Source organism: Myxocyprinus asiaticus, chromosome 37 (genome assembly GCF_019703515.2).
Source record: "Myxocyprinus asiaticus isolate MX2 ecotype Aquarium Trade chromosome 37, UBuf_Myxa_2, whole genome shotgun sequence".
NCBI classification, from domain to species: domain Eukaryota; kingdom Metazoa; phylum Chordata; class Actinopteri; order Cypriniformes; family Catostomidae; genus Myxocyprinus; species Myxocyprinus asiaticus.
Window position 1 is genome coordinate 41,955,155 of NC_059380.1, and position 13,856 is coordinate 41,969,010.

Consider the following 13,856-nt stretch of genomic DNA (forward strand, 5'->3'; position numbering starts at 1 on the left):
TTCAGCAGTGATTGAGTAGTTTAGTGAAGAAGTTCAGCAATGATTGAGTAGTATAGTGATGAAGAAGTTCAGCAGTGATTGAGTTGTATAGTGATGATGAAGTTCAGCAGTGATTGAGTAGTATAGTGATGAAGAAGTTCAGCAGTGATTGAGTAGTATAGTGATGAAGTTCAGCAGTGATTGAGTAGTATAGTGATGAAGTTCAGCAATGATTGAGTAGTATAGTGATGATGAAGTTCAGCAGAGATTGAGTAGTATAGTGGTGTAGAAGTTCAGCAGTGATTGAGTAGTATAGTGAAGTTCAGCAATGATTGAGTAATATAGTGATGTAGAAGTTCAGCAGTGATTGAGTAATATAGTGATGTAGAAGTTCAGCAGTGATTGAGTAGTATAGTGATGAAGTTCAGCAGTGATTGAGTAGTATAGTGATGTAGAAGTTCAGCAGTGATTGAGTAGTATAGTGAAGTTCAGCAATGATTGAGTAATATAGTGATGTAGAAGTTCAGCAGTGATTGAGTAATATAGTGATGTAGAAGTTCAGCAGTGATTGAGTAGTATAGTGATGAAGTTCAGCAGTGATTGAGTAGTATAGTGATGTAGAAGTTCAGCAGTGATTGAGTAGTATAGTGATGTAGAAGTTCAGCAGTGATTGAGTAGTATAGTGATGAAGAAGTTCAGCAGTGATTGAGTAGTATAGTGATGAAGAAGTTCAGCAGTGATTGAGTAGTATAGTGATGAAGTTCAGCAGTGATTGAGTAGTATAGTGATGATGAAGTTCAGCAGAGATTGAGTAGTATAGTGGTGTAGAAGTTCAGCAGTGATTGAGTAGTATAGTGATGAAGTTCAGCAGTGATTGAGTAGTATAGTGATGAAGTTCAGCAGTGATTGAGTAGTTTAGTGAAGAAGTTCAGCAATGATTGAGTAGTATAGTGATGAAGAAGTTCAGCAGTGATTGAGTTGTATAGTGATGATGAAGTTCAGCAGTGATTGAGTAGTATAGTGATGAAGAAGTTCAGCAGTGATTGAGTAGTATAGTGATGAAGTTCAGCAGTGATTGAGTAGTATAGTGATGAAGTTCAGCAATGATTGAGTAGTATAGTGATGATGAAGTTCAGCAGAGATTGAGTAGTATAGTGGTGTTGAAGTTCAGCAGTGATTGAGTAGTATAGTGATGAAGTTCAGCAGTGATTGAGTAGTATAGTGATGAAGTTCAGCAGTGATTGAGTAGTTTAGTGAAGAAGTTCAGCAATGATTGAGTAGTATAGTGATGTAGAAGTTCAGCAGTGATTTAGTAGTATAGTGGTGTAGCAGTTCAGCAGTGATTGAGTAGTATAGTGAAGAAGTTCAGCAATGATTGAGTAGTATAGTGATGAAGAAGTTCAGCAGAGATTGAGTAGTATAGTGATGCAGAAGTTCAGCAGAGATTGAGTAGTATAGTGAAGAAGTTCAGCAGTGATTGAGTAGTATAGTGATGAAGTTCAGCAGTGATTGAGTAGTTTAGTGAAGAAGTTCAGCAATGATTGAGTAGTATAGTGATGAAGAAGTTCAGCAGTGATTGAGTTGTATAGTGATGATGAAGTTCAGCAGTGATTGAGTAGTATAGTGATGAAGAAGTTCAGCAGTGATTGAGTAGTATAGTGATGAAGTTCAGCAGTGATTGAGTAGTATAGTGATGAAGTTCAGCAATGATTGAGTAGTATAGTGATGATGAAGTTCAGCAGAGATTGAGTAGTATAGTGGTGTAGAAGTTCAGCAGTGATTGAGTAGTATAGTGAAGTTCAGCAATGATTGAGTAATATAGTGATGTAGAAGTTCAGCAGTGATTGAGTAATATAGTGATGTAGAAGTTCAGCAGTGATTGAGTAGTATAGTGATGAAGTTCAGCAGTGATTGAGTAGTATAGTGATGTAGAAGTTCAGCAGTGATTGAGTAGTATAGTGAAGTTCAGCAATGATTGAGTAATATAGTGATGTAGAAGTTCAGCAGTGATTGAGTAATATAGTGATGTAGAAGTTCAGCAGTGATTGAGTAGTATAGTGATGAAGTTCAGCAGTGATTGAGTAGTATAGTGATGTAGAAGTTCAGCAGTGATTGAGTAGTATAGTGATGTAGAAGTTCAGCAGTGATTGAGTAGTATAGTGATGAAGAAGTTCAGCAGTGATTGAGTAGTATAGTGATGAAGAAGTTCAGCAGTGATTGAGTAGTATAGTGATGAAGTTCAGCAGTGATTGAGTAGTATAGTGATGATGAAGTTCAGCAGAGATTGAGTAGTATAGTGGTGTAGAAGTTCAGCAGTGATTGAGTAGTATAGTGATGAAGTTCAGCAGTGATTGAGTAGTATAGTGATGAAGTTCAGCAGTGATTGAGTAGTTTAGTGAAGAAGTTCAGCAATGATTGAGTAGTATAGTGATGAAGAAGTTCAGCAGTGATTGAGTTGTATAGTGATGATGAAGTTCAGCAGTGATTGAGTAGTATAGTGATGAAGAAGTTCAGCAGTGATTGAGTAGTATAGTGATGAAGTTCAGCAGTGATTGAGTAGTATAGTGATGAAGTTCAGCAATGATTGAGTAGTATAGTGATGATGAAGTTCAGCAGAGATTGAGTAGTATAGTGGTGTAGAAGTTCAGCAGTGATTGAGTAGTATAGTGATGAAGTTCAGCAGTGATTGAGTAGTATAGTGATGAAGTTCAGCAGTGATTGAGTAGTTTAGTGAAGAAGTTCAGCAATGATTGAGTAGTATAGTGATGTAGAAGTTCAGCAGTGATTTAGTAGTATAGTGGTGTAGCAGTTCAGCAGTGATTGAGTAGTATAGTGAAGAAGTTCAGCAATGATTGAGTAGTATAGTGATGAAGAAGTTCAGCAGAGATTGAGTAGTATAGTGATGCAGAAGTTCAGCAGAGATTGAGTAGTATAGTGAAGAAGTTCAGCAGTGATTGAGTAGTATAGTGATGAAGAAGTTCAGCAGTGATTGAGTAGTATAGTGATGTAGAAGTTCAGCAGTGATTGAGTAGTATAGTGAAGAAGTTCAGCAATGATTGAGTAGTATAGTGATGAAGAAGTTCAGCAGTGATTGAGTAGTATAGTGATGAAGAAGTTCAGCAGTGATTGAGTAGTATAGTGATGTAGAAGTTCAGCGGAGATTGAGTAGTATAGTGATGTAGAAGTTCAGCGGAGATTGAGTAGTATAGTGAAGAAGTTCAGCAGTGATTGAGTAGTATAGTGATGAAGAAGTTCAGCAGTGATTGAGTAGTATAGTGATGTAGAAGTTCAGCAGTGATTGAGTAGTATAGTGATGAAGAAGTTCAGCAGTGATTGAGTAGTATAGTGAAGAAGTTCAGCAGTGATTGAGTAGTATAGCGATGAAGAAGTTCAGCAGTGATTGAGTAGTATAGTGAAGAAGTTCAGCAGTGATTGAGTAGTATAGTGATGAAGAAGTTCAGCAGTGATTGAGTAGTATAGTGATGTAGAAGTTCAGCAGTGATTGAGTAGTATAGTGAAGTTCAGCAATGATTGAGTAATATAGTGATGTAGAAGTTCAGCAGTGATTGAGTAATATAGTGATGAAGTTCAGCAGTGATTGAGTAGTATAGTGATGTAGAAGTTCAGCAGTGATTGAGTAGTATAGTGATGAAGTTCAGCAGTGATTGAGTAGTATAGTGATGTAGAAGTTCAGCAGTGATTGAGTAGTATAGTGATGTAGAAGTTCAGCAGTGATTGAGTAGTATAGTGATGAAGAAGTTCAGCAGTGATTGAGTAGTATAGTGATGAAGTTCAGCAGTGATTGAGTAGTACAGTGATGAAGTTCAGCAATGATTGAGTAGTATAGTGATGATGAAGTTCAGCAGAGATTGAGTAGTATAGTGGTGTAGAAGTTCAGCAGTGATTGAGTAGTATAGTGATGAAGTTCAGCAGTGATTGAGTAGTATAGTGATGAAGTTCAGCAGTGATTGAGTAGTTTAGTGAAGAAGTTCAGCAATGATTGAGTAGTATAGTGATGAAGAAGTTCAGCAGTGAATGAGTTGTATAGTGATGATGAAGTTCAGCAGTGATTGAGTAGTATAGTGGTGTAGAAGTTCAGCAGTGATTGAGTAGTATAGTGATGAAGTTTAGCAGTGATTGAGTAGTATAGTGATGTAGAAGTTCAGCAGTGATTGAGTAGTATAGTGAAGTTCAGCAATGATTGAGTAATATAGTGATGTAGAAGTTCAGCAGTGATTGAGTAATATAGTGATGTAGAAGTTCAGCAGTGATTGAGTAGTATAGTGATGAAGTTCAGCAGTGATTGAGTAGTATAGTGATGTAGAAGTTCAGCAGTGATTGAGTAGTATAGTGATGAAGAAGTTCAGCAGTGATTGAGTAGTATAGTGATGAAGTTCAGCAGTGATTGAGTAGTATAGTGATGAAGTTCAGCAATGATTGAGTAGTATAGTGATGATGAAGTTCAGCAGAGATTGAGTAATATAGTGGTGTAGAAGTTCAGCAGTGATTGAGTAGTATAGTGATGAAGTTCAGCAGTGATTGAGTAGTATAGTGATGAAGTTCAGCAGTGATTGAGTAGTTTAGTGAAGAAGTTCAGCAGTGATTGAGTAGTATAGTGACGAAGTTCAGCAGTGATTGAGTAGTATAGTGATGAAGAAGTTCAGCAGTGATTGAGTAGTATAGTGATGAAGTTCAGCAGTGATTGAGTAGTTTAGTGAAGAAGTTCAGCAGTGATTGAGTAGTATAGTGATGAAGTTCAGCAGTGATTGAGTAGTATAGTGATGAAGTTCAGCAATGATTGAGTAGTATAGTGATGATGAAGTTCAGCAGAGATTGAGTAGTATAGTGGTGTAGAAGTTCAGCAGTGATTGAGTAGTATAGTGATGAAGTTCAGCAGTGATTGAGTAGTATAGTGATGAAGTTCAGCAGTGATTGAGTAGTTTAGTGAAGAAGTTCAGCAATGATTGAGTAGTATAGTGATGAAGAAGTTCAGCAGTGAATGAGTAGTATAGTGGTGTAGAAGTTCAGCAGTGATTGAGTAGTATAGTGATGAAGTTTAGCAGTGATTGAGTAGTATAGTGGTGTAGAAGTTCAGCAGTGATTGAGTAGTATAGTGATGAAGTTTAGCAGTGATTGAGTAGTATAGTGATGATGAAGTTCAGCAGTCATTGAGTAGTATAGTGATGAAGTTCAGCAGTGATTGAGTAGTATAGTGGTGTAGAAGTTTAGCAGAGATTGAGTAGTATAGAGGTGTAGAAGTTTGGCAGCGAGATCCTTTCACTGCATGTTGAGAGTAAAAGTTTGGTTTGGCTCGTTCTGTGTAATGTGTCCAAAGACGAGATCCACAAAATCCATTTGTCATTGAATTATGTCTCTTTTAATATCCTTTCTGTCCTTTACTGTCAGTTGTTGATCAAAAACAATTAAAAATTAACATTTATTTCTAATCATGTATAGAATGGATCAGGTAAAGTCATTCAAGTCTTGTTAATATGCACTCATTTATAGATGCTCTTTACAGAACTGCTGGTTTTCTTAAAGAGACAGTATCAGTTTTAGCACGTGTTCAACAAATCAATGTAAATACCTGTAAATAGTAAAATGATGTAATTAAACAATAAACATGTAACAAAAAATTATATATGCAATATAGTATCATATTTATGGATGGAATACATGGATTTCATTTGTAAAAAGCTCAAATGTGACCAAAAAAAACAACTAATAAAATATAATTAGTAAAATGTATATTTTCATAATGTATCTAGTAAGAAAGTCCCATGTAAAATTAACCGCATTAGCTGGGAGAAAAGTTTTTCCATATGCATGCGAAATGGAAATTATAACTGAAATATACCCATATGAATTGATATTGAAACAAAATCTTAATTGAATCAAGAGCTTGTGAATCGGAATTGAATCAGGAAATCTCTCTAAGTACCCACCCCTAGTTCTGGCTGTCCAGATTTAAAATGATAAAGAAAAAGCACCCTGAAAGTATCATAAAAGTGGTTGATTTTAAAAAGAGATCATTTTGCACCTTGCCCTCCCCTTCAAAGTGCTGATGGTTTCTCCTGTGCTCTTCCCTCTATGCAGGATGTGATGGTGGTGGGAGAGCCCACTCTGATGGGGGGAGAGTTTGGTGACGAGGACGAGCGTCTGATAACGCGACTGGAGAACACGCAGTTTGACGCAGCCAATGGCATCGATGACGAGGACAGCTTTAACAACTCACCCGCACTTGGCGCCAACAGCCCCTGGAACAACAAACCGCCATCTAGTCAAGAGGGCAAGAACGACAACTCCACTTCACAAGCGTCTCAGTGAGACTCAGGGCGAGGCTGAGGACAGCCAATGGGAGCATTGGGTATCAAACAGGAAGAGATTGCAGCTATGCAGTCAAGGGTCGATTCATTCATCTACCTGCAGGATGGCGCCCAGCACTGGACTTCCTGTGTCAGAGGAAACCGACACCAGAGAGGACCAGAGATGAGCACCACACCACAACACAAACCGCTTCATCAACACACACACACACACAGGACTGATGAAGAGTAAATCTCATAAACCTTTCCAGCTCATATTTCACCCCACAATCAAAACTGTTTTACAGTTAAAAATGACTGAGAATCACCATTCTGAATAATAAGTACTACAAACTCAAAAGTCAAACGTCCAGGGGTGATTCTCACGAAACCTGTCAAGAAAATATCCTGGTCATATTTTACCCCAAATCCCAAAATAAATAGAAGAAGAAAAAAGAAATTATATTTGAATATATTCTGCATATATTTGCGTTGTGACATTGTTTTCAGGACACTTTAGCATATTTAACCCCTCAATTCTCATTACCGTAACATGTCTGGATGTTTTTCTTTTAATATTCCTGTTGTTTTCAATGATGATTCTCATTACTGGAATAGTCTTTTTTTTTTTACTGTATTACAGTACAGAAGATGCTGTCATACAAGCATATCAGAAAAATGAAAGTCAGTATAAAGGGAGTCCTAATATGATGTGTAAATACATATTTTTTCATGTTACGGTAATGAGAATTTCAGAATCATCTTTTTTCACATCGTGTTAATGAAAATGTAATAATGACCATGTTTTTTCCTCATAGTATTGAGAATTTCATAACGAACATCTTTTTCACATTACGATAAGGAGAATTTCACAATGATCATCTATTTTGCATTACAGTAATGAGAATTTCATAATGATTTTTTTTAAAGTACGGTAATGACAGTTTCATAACGATGATCATCTTTTTTGCATTATGGTAATGAGAATTTCATAATGAACATATCTTTTTCACATTACTCCAATGAGAATTTCACAATGATCATCTTTTTTGCGTTGCGGTAATGAGAATTTCATAATGAACTCTTTCACATTATGGTATTGAGAATTTCATAATGAACCTCTTTTTTCACATTACGGTAATGAGAATTGAATGTGCAAAACTGAAACATAATGAAAATAATGTCACAATGTAAAAAATCATAATGGCCCTAAAAATAGGCTTCATTTGGAAGATGCCAAAAATAGTTGGTTTTGTTTGATTTTTTTGTAAAATAGGACCAGGAAATTTTTCTGACAGGTTTCATGAGAATCCCCCCAAGACACATTACGTTAATGTGAATGTGGGGGAAAATGTGCGTTATTGTCATGAAAATAATATCACAATGCACATGCTGTTTAATGTCCTGGAAGAGTTCACATGGAGCGTTTACACTCGAACGCATTTTGAAGAATTTTAACCGTGTTTTATACCAGCCTCTATTTCCCTAGAATGTTTTTATTAGATTTTACCGATGTTGAAAGCTGCAAACCAAGGAGTAACTGGGCCGTCGCGGTCCTTAAAGATTTCAACCCTCAAATTCTATTGGTTTGTATTATTTTTTAAAGACAGTCATTTAGTGTGGGCTTCTGATTGATTTTTGTGTACTTGTGCTTGTATATTTAAGGTAGTAGCAGAGTTCTGTATAACTGTATTGAGATGTATTCCTCTTTAGAATTACATAAAGCCATTCTGATCTAATGTGTAAAAACAACGAAAAAAACATGAAAGAGAAAAACACATGAACCTCGTCTTTACCCCTCTTAATTATAATAATTATTTTTTTAATTTGTGTAAAACTGATTGATTAAAATCAAGGGCACAGTCTTCATGTTTGTCGCTTGATTGATTTAAATGAGTTTTTATGGGGTTTATTCCGTTTCTTATACAAAAAATGCTTTAAATTCAGTGTTGGACATCTGTTTTTGTCTGTCTCTTGGTTTTATTTTGTGAAGGGAGACAAACTGGACAACTAGTCATGTTTTTTTCCACCCAATACTGCTGAAGTCTGTTAACGATTTTTGTACTGTTTGATTTTTATTTTTCCTGAGTTCATTTGAATAAATTTAAGGTCTGCACTTGTAATTGAAACACAGTGGTGACCTTTTCCTCTTTTAGTCTTGTAGATGTCCCTGTTTGATAACTTTTGTTTATTCTTAATTTCTGCCCTTGATTAAATTAATGTATGGAACCAATAAAATATTGAATTGACACTTAAATGATTCTTGTTTCTTTTGTGATTCTGTTAAATGATTTCAACACAAAGAAGAATGAAATATTGTTTCTTGTTGCAATGTTTAGTTCTACACTACTACACACAAAAAATAACCTTGTTATGAAAAGTTTAAGCGATTATATTTTGTGCAGTCTGACAGTGCTGTTTGCACTTTGTCTGGATTTTCAACCAGTAAAGAGATATACAAAAGAGGGTTTACTTTAAAAGTATACAAATATTTAAATATTTCTATGAATGTATTTATAAAATGTATTTCTAAATGTACATCAATGATATAGAAGTTTGAAATGTTTGTGAATGTTTTAAGTTATAAATGAAAGCTATGAAGTGTTGCCAACTAGCGTTTTGAGGATAGAACCTGAAGTGCTCCTACACACACACACACACACCCCTCAGTTTTATTTCATATTTGCAATTTTCATCAGTTTCTTTCACAATAACCTGATTGGATGTGTGAAAGAGTGAATTTAATCTCTCAGCTCTGACCGGTGACAGTTAAACACAACTCTGCTGTATTGAAAACATTCAGAACATTGTCAAGTGACATTTCTGTATCAGTCTGTGAGAATGAATATCGTATGAAATCAGCAGTGAATCTTTATTAAAAAGGAATTGAAGTTCAGTAGTGCAGAACAGCTCATGAGAAATAAAAATACTGCTGTTAAAACTCTATTGAAATCTAGAGGTTCAACAAAACACTTAAAGTCTTTGAAACGCTATTAAAAGATCTGCAAAGTTAAATTATTTTAATGGGAACACCTGCACTTGCTGAAAAAAAAGCACTCTTCTGAAAAAGAATAATGGAGTGAAATGTAAATCCTCGACTCTTGTTTTCAAATTGTGTTGGGTTAGAGAATTATTCAATACAAAAAACATTTCCCTTAATATTATTTATTATAAAATTATATATTATACGTTCAGAATATGATGTTGTAAAAAAAGTTCTAAATACTTCTCTTGTAACTTTGATGTTCCAACGATTTGTAGTCAAAAAGATTTGATTTAAGAGCACTGAAGCCACTGACCTACATTTTAATTCAAAGATAATTTTCCTGCCTTTTCATTTATTAATGAACTGATCAGATGTTTTATATGACATATGATATTGCGCTCACAGCACCTGGTTAAAACACATTAGTTTTCCTAGATCAGATGTCGTCATCAGAAATGCTGTAGCATCATGGAATGCTAAACCAATCGGATTGGGTTCAGATTGCTCCAGCCAGTGGTGATAATCCTCCATATCTAGGCAGAGAGTCATGTGATCAACCACTGTAATTACATATGGCCACCAGGAGATGGCGCCAAATACATGACACAGACTCTATGATGACTCAAATGACACAGAATGAAACTCATTCTGTGAAATCTCATTACTAAAATCATGTCTGCATGCTATGCAAACCTTTAGTCATTGTTGTGTTTGCATGTGTAATTAGTTCTTATGTACAATTATTATGTTTTATTTGTTTGGAGAGGCTTTTGGACACATGGAGACGTTTTTGAAAACTAAGATAAATAATTTTTACTATAATTTTTATATTATTTTGCTATAACTTTTGATTGCTTTGTTGTATTTACACAAAATTTTATTCAGTTACAGGTGACATGACTGGGAACAAAACAAACGTTTTTCGGAGCCATCTTATTTACAACCTGAGGTATATAAAATCAAATCAGGAAAAAAGTTCTTTTTTTTTTTTTTGTAATCAGCAGTTTCTTAGGCTGAGAGTCTCAGAATTGATCATAATCTGTATCATTAATAAATTTGAAAAGTTCTTTAAAATAATACCAAACACTTGACCCTCCTTGTTTTTGTTTGTTTGTTTTTTTTTATAAGCCTTTAATTATGGGTATGCCACTGAAACAGGGAATCTTTAAAAACACCTTCAGAGCTTAAAGGGTTAATATTGAATCATTAAACACAAAGGCAGATCACCTGACAGAATCTTAACCAAAACAGCAACAAATAATGATTTCCTGGGGGCCTGGGTATCTCAGCGAGTATTGATGCTGACTATCACCCCTGGAGTCGTGAGTTTGAATTCAGGGCGTGCTGAGTGACTCCAGCCAGGTCTCCTAAGCAACCAAATTGGACCAGTTGCTAGGGAGGGTAGAGTCACATGGGGTAACCTCCTCGTGGTTGCTATAATGTGGTTCACGCTCTAGGTGTGGTGTGTGGTGAGTTGTGCATGGATTGCAGAGAATAGCGTGAAGTCTCCACACGCGCTATGTCTCCGCGGTAACGCGCTCAACGAGCCACATGATAAGATGCGTGGATTGATGGTCTCAGACGCGGAGGCAACTGAGATTCGTCCTCCACCACCCGGATTGAGGTGTCATTACACCACCAAAAAAAAAAAAAAAAAATTCCTATTTGCTTTTCCTGTTTGTATGTGGCCTCAGATAAAAGCATTTAAATGTCACATTTTGTTAAATTATAATTTTTGACTGTAGGTAATATGCATCCTACTTTTGGTATGTTAGGTGTATGTGAACCTTTTTTTTTGAAACAGCATCAAATGTAATAACTTCTGTAAAGCTGCTTTGAAACAATGTGTATTGAGCGCTGTACAAATAAAAATGACTTGATTTTATACTTGTTATCATTTGTCAAGTGTCTCGCCTCAGATATTCGTGCCATTCCTGTCAGAGTCCACGCACGTGATTGGCTGAGCAAAAGCAATAACTCTGACTTAACAGAAAATTGCCCTAAATATCTCATTGAGTTAGAAAAATCTTTACAGCTCTTATGTTGACAAAGTAATGTAATTGTGGAAGTGGAATTGAAAAATGCATCACTCTTGCAGTAAAATGAAACAACTTACAACATATACTGGAAACAGTGTTTTTAATGACAAACTTTAAGTACAAAAAAGTAAAAAAAACAACAACAGCAACAATAGTCTGGGCAGTAATTAGTGAAATGAAGTGCCAATGCTGATTGGTCAGCTGTTGTGTAGAATAAAACGGAGATGCTGATTGGTCAGTTCAGGTGTTTTGTGTGGCCTGCTGCATAATGACAGCGCAGAGACTCAGTAACTGTAGATACTCATCTGCACCGTCTGCCAGACACTTATCCACCTGCTGAAGACACACAAAACACATGAACATCTCAACATCTGTCAGGGTGAAAACCAGTAAAACAGAATCAATTGATCACTCACCGCCATCTTCTCCGTAATGACAGACTTCTGTTTATCATTCAGCTTCTCATCAATCATGACATCGTGTAATTGGTTGAGAATATTTGTTGCAGCGTACCCCTGATCGATCATGTCCTGTCCAAATAAAGACGAGGTTTAAATGCACAGACTCCAAAGTGAGCGCTTACGCACATGTTCCACTACTCACCTTCACAGCAACCTCGAGTTTCTCAAAAGTGCCTTTGTAACAGATCTGCAGGAGATTTTTGATCACTTTGGGTGGAACCACCTTGAAAAGAAAGAACAGTTTTAGAAGAAAGCTTTGTTCAAGAGCTCAAAGAGTCTGGAGCGAGTCTCTTCACGCACCCCTGCGATCTCTATGATGATTTGTTCGGTAACTTCTCTCTCAGCGTTCAGTCTCGCGGCACACTGCAGATAGGTTATGGCTTTCCTCAGGTCTCCCTCTGACACTTTCACCAAAGCTTCAATTCCCTTCAACACAAACAGCACCTAACACTTGTCAGCGTCATTACAGAAGCGCACAATTGAGATTAGTGCTGTGACAGTTGTCTTTCATGACTTCTGACCTCTTTGCTGTATTTGAGATTCTCTTTCTCACAGATCTCGAGCAGACGTTCCTGTTGAATGTCATTGGCCAGAGGTTTGAAACGAAACTTTGAGCATCTGGAGGTCAACGGCTCAATGATCCTGAAATAAGAAGCATGAGATCATTAGAGCTCGACCGATAGATCAGTTTTACTAGTTCCTCCGTTTCTGGTGCTGGAGTCTACAGTATAACAGCGGCTTGTAGAGGTGAAATAAAAACTATCACTATGCTTTCACTCCGTCTACACTGGACGCGAGCGTTGCGTCAAAAACAATAGAACCCATTATAATCAATGATGCTGTCTACACTGGAAGTGTCCATGGCGGTGTGTCCATCACGCCGAAAGTAAACGGTATCTCATTCCATTGTGTTTTGCACGCACTGGCGCTACTACTGCCAGCAACACTAAATGGTTTTGAACGTTTGTGTTGACACGTCCAGTGTAGACAGCCTCAAGTTGTTGTGACATGTCAACGGACACGCCTGGTGTAGACAGGGTGTTAGAGTTTGTTGTGCCATGTGATCTACTGTTGATGAATTACTGCTGATTCAGTATTAGCCAATGACAATGTTTACGTTATAGTGTTTATATTGTAATACATTGTAGAAGATTGTGAGGCCACGTCCACACTAATGCACTTTTATTTGAAAACACATCTTTTTCTCAAAGTTTTGGCCTTCTGTCCACACTGAGATGGCGTATTTGTCAGCTCTCAAGTGGATACATTTGAAAACGCCTTGTTCACGTTGTACTGTGGATGTGGAAAATGGATATATCTGAAACAATTATGCATTTGCTGTCATGTGACGCTGTCATGTGATCCATTCAACCCAAAGCAATCAAGATGGCGGCCCGTGTTGTAACGACGCTCGTGCCTGATTTTCATGATTATTATTAGATTTTTTTTTCTCCCCATTTCTCCCCAATTTGGAATGCCCAATTCCCACTACTTAGTAGGTCCTCGTGGTGGTGCGGTTACTCATCTCAATCCGGGTGGTGGAGGACAAGTCTCAGTTGCCTCCGCTTCTGAGACCGTCAATCCGCGCATCTTATCACGTGACTCGTTGTGCATGACACCGCGGAGACTCACAGCATGTGGAGACTCATGCTGTTCTCCACGATCCACACACAACTTATCACACGCCCCATTGAGAGCGAGAACCACTAATCACGACCACGAGGAGGTTACCCCATGTGACTCTACCCTCCCTAGCAACCGGGCCAATTTGGTTGCTTAGGAGACCTGGCTGGAGTCACTCAGCACGCCCTGGATTCAAACTCACGACTCCAGGGGTGATAGTCAGCGTCAATACTCGCTGAGATACCCAGACTCCCCCATGTTGATTGTGTTGTTAAAAATAAATGTTACTTTGTACAACATTCACATTGCATTCCTTCAAAGGCGATGGGAAGTTTACTCGGAATTGATGTCTGATGACAGAACATGAGGAGAAATGCGATTCAGACTGTACATGCAACAGCGATTTTTCGCATGCGCAGTAAAAGGATTTCATATGTTTCAGTGTGGACGAGTTACTTTTGGA

At 37.2% G+C, this 13,856-nt stretch overlaps 2 protein-coding genes across 8 annotated transcripts in view; one reads left to right on the forward strand and one right to left on the reverse strand.

Annotated features, from left to right (window-relative positions):
* Nucleotides 1-8,541, forward strand: part of ldb1b (LIM-domain binding 1b) — a 105,045-nt gene extending 96,504 nt beyond the window's left edge. For all 5 annotated transcript variants that reach the window (XM_051676217.1, XM_051676218.1, XM_051676221.1 and 2 more), the window contains exon 10: nucleotides 6,076-8,541. In XM_051676217.1, coding sequence (XP_051532177.1) covers nucleotides 6,076-6,306 — 231 coding nt within the window. In that variant the 3' untranslated portion in view covers nucleotides 6,307-8,541. The remainder of the gene's footprint in view (nucleotides 1-6,075) is intronic.
* A 2,859-nt stretch (nucleotides 8,542-11,400) lies between these two features.
* The window catches only part of LOC127428123 (replication factor C subunit 4-like), a 42,835-nt gene continuing 40,379 nt past the window's right edge, over nucleotides 11,401-13,856 (reverse strand). For 2 of the 3 annotated variants that reach the window (XM_051676225.1, XM_051676224.1), the window contains 5 exons: nucleotides 12,292-12,412; nucleotides 12,071-12,196; nucleotides 11,913-11,993; nucleotides 11,726-11,839; nucleotides 11,401-11,645 (listed from right to left, as the gene is read on the reverse strand). In XM_051676225.1, the coding sequence (XP_051532185.1) occupies nucleotides 11,550-11,645; nucleotides 11,726-11,839; nucleotides 11,913-11,993; nucleotides 12,071-12,196; nucleotides 12,292-12,412 (538 nt within the window). In that variant the 3' untranslated portion in view covers nucleotides 11,401-11,549. The remainder of the gene's footprint in view (nucleotides 11,646-11,725; nucleotides 11,840-11,912; nucleotides 11,994-12,070; nucleotides 12,197-12,291; nucleotides 12,413-13,856) is intronic. The other variant, XM_051676226.1, reaches the window with a different exon arrangement.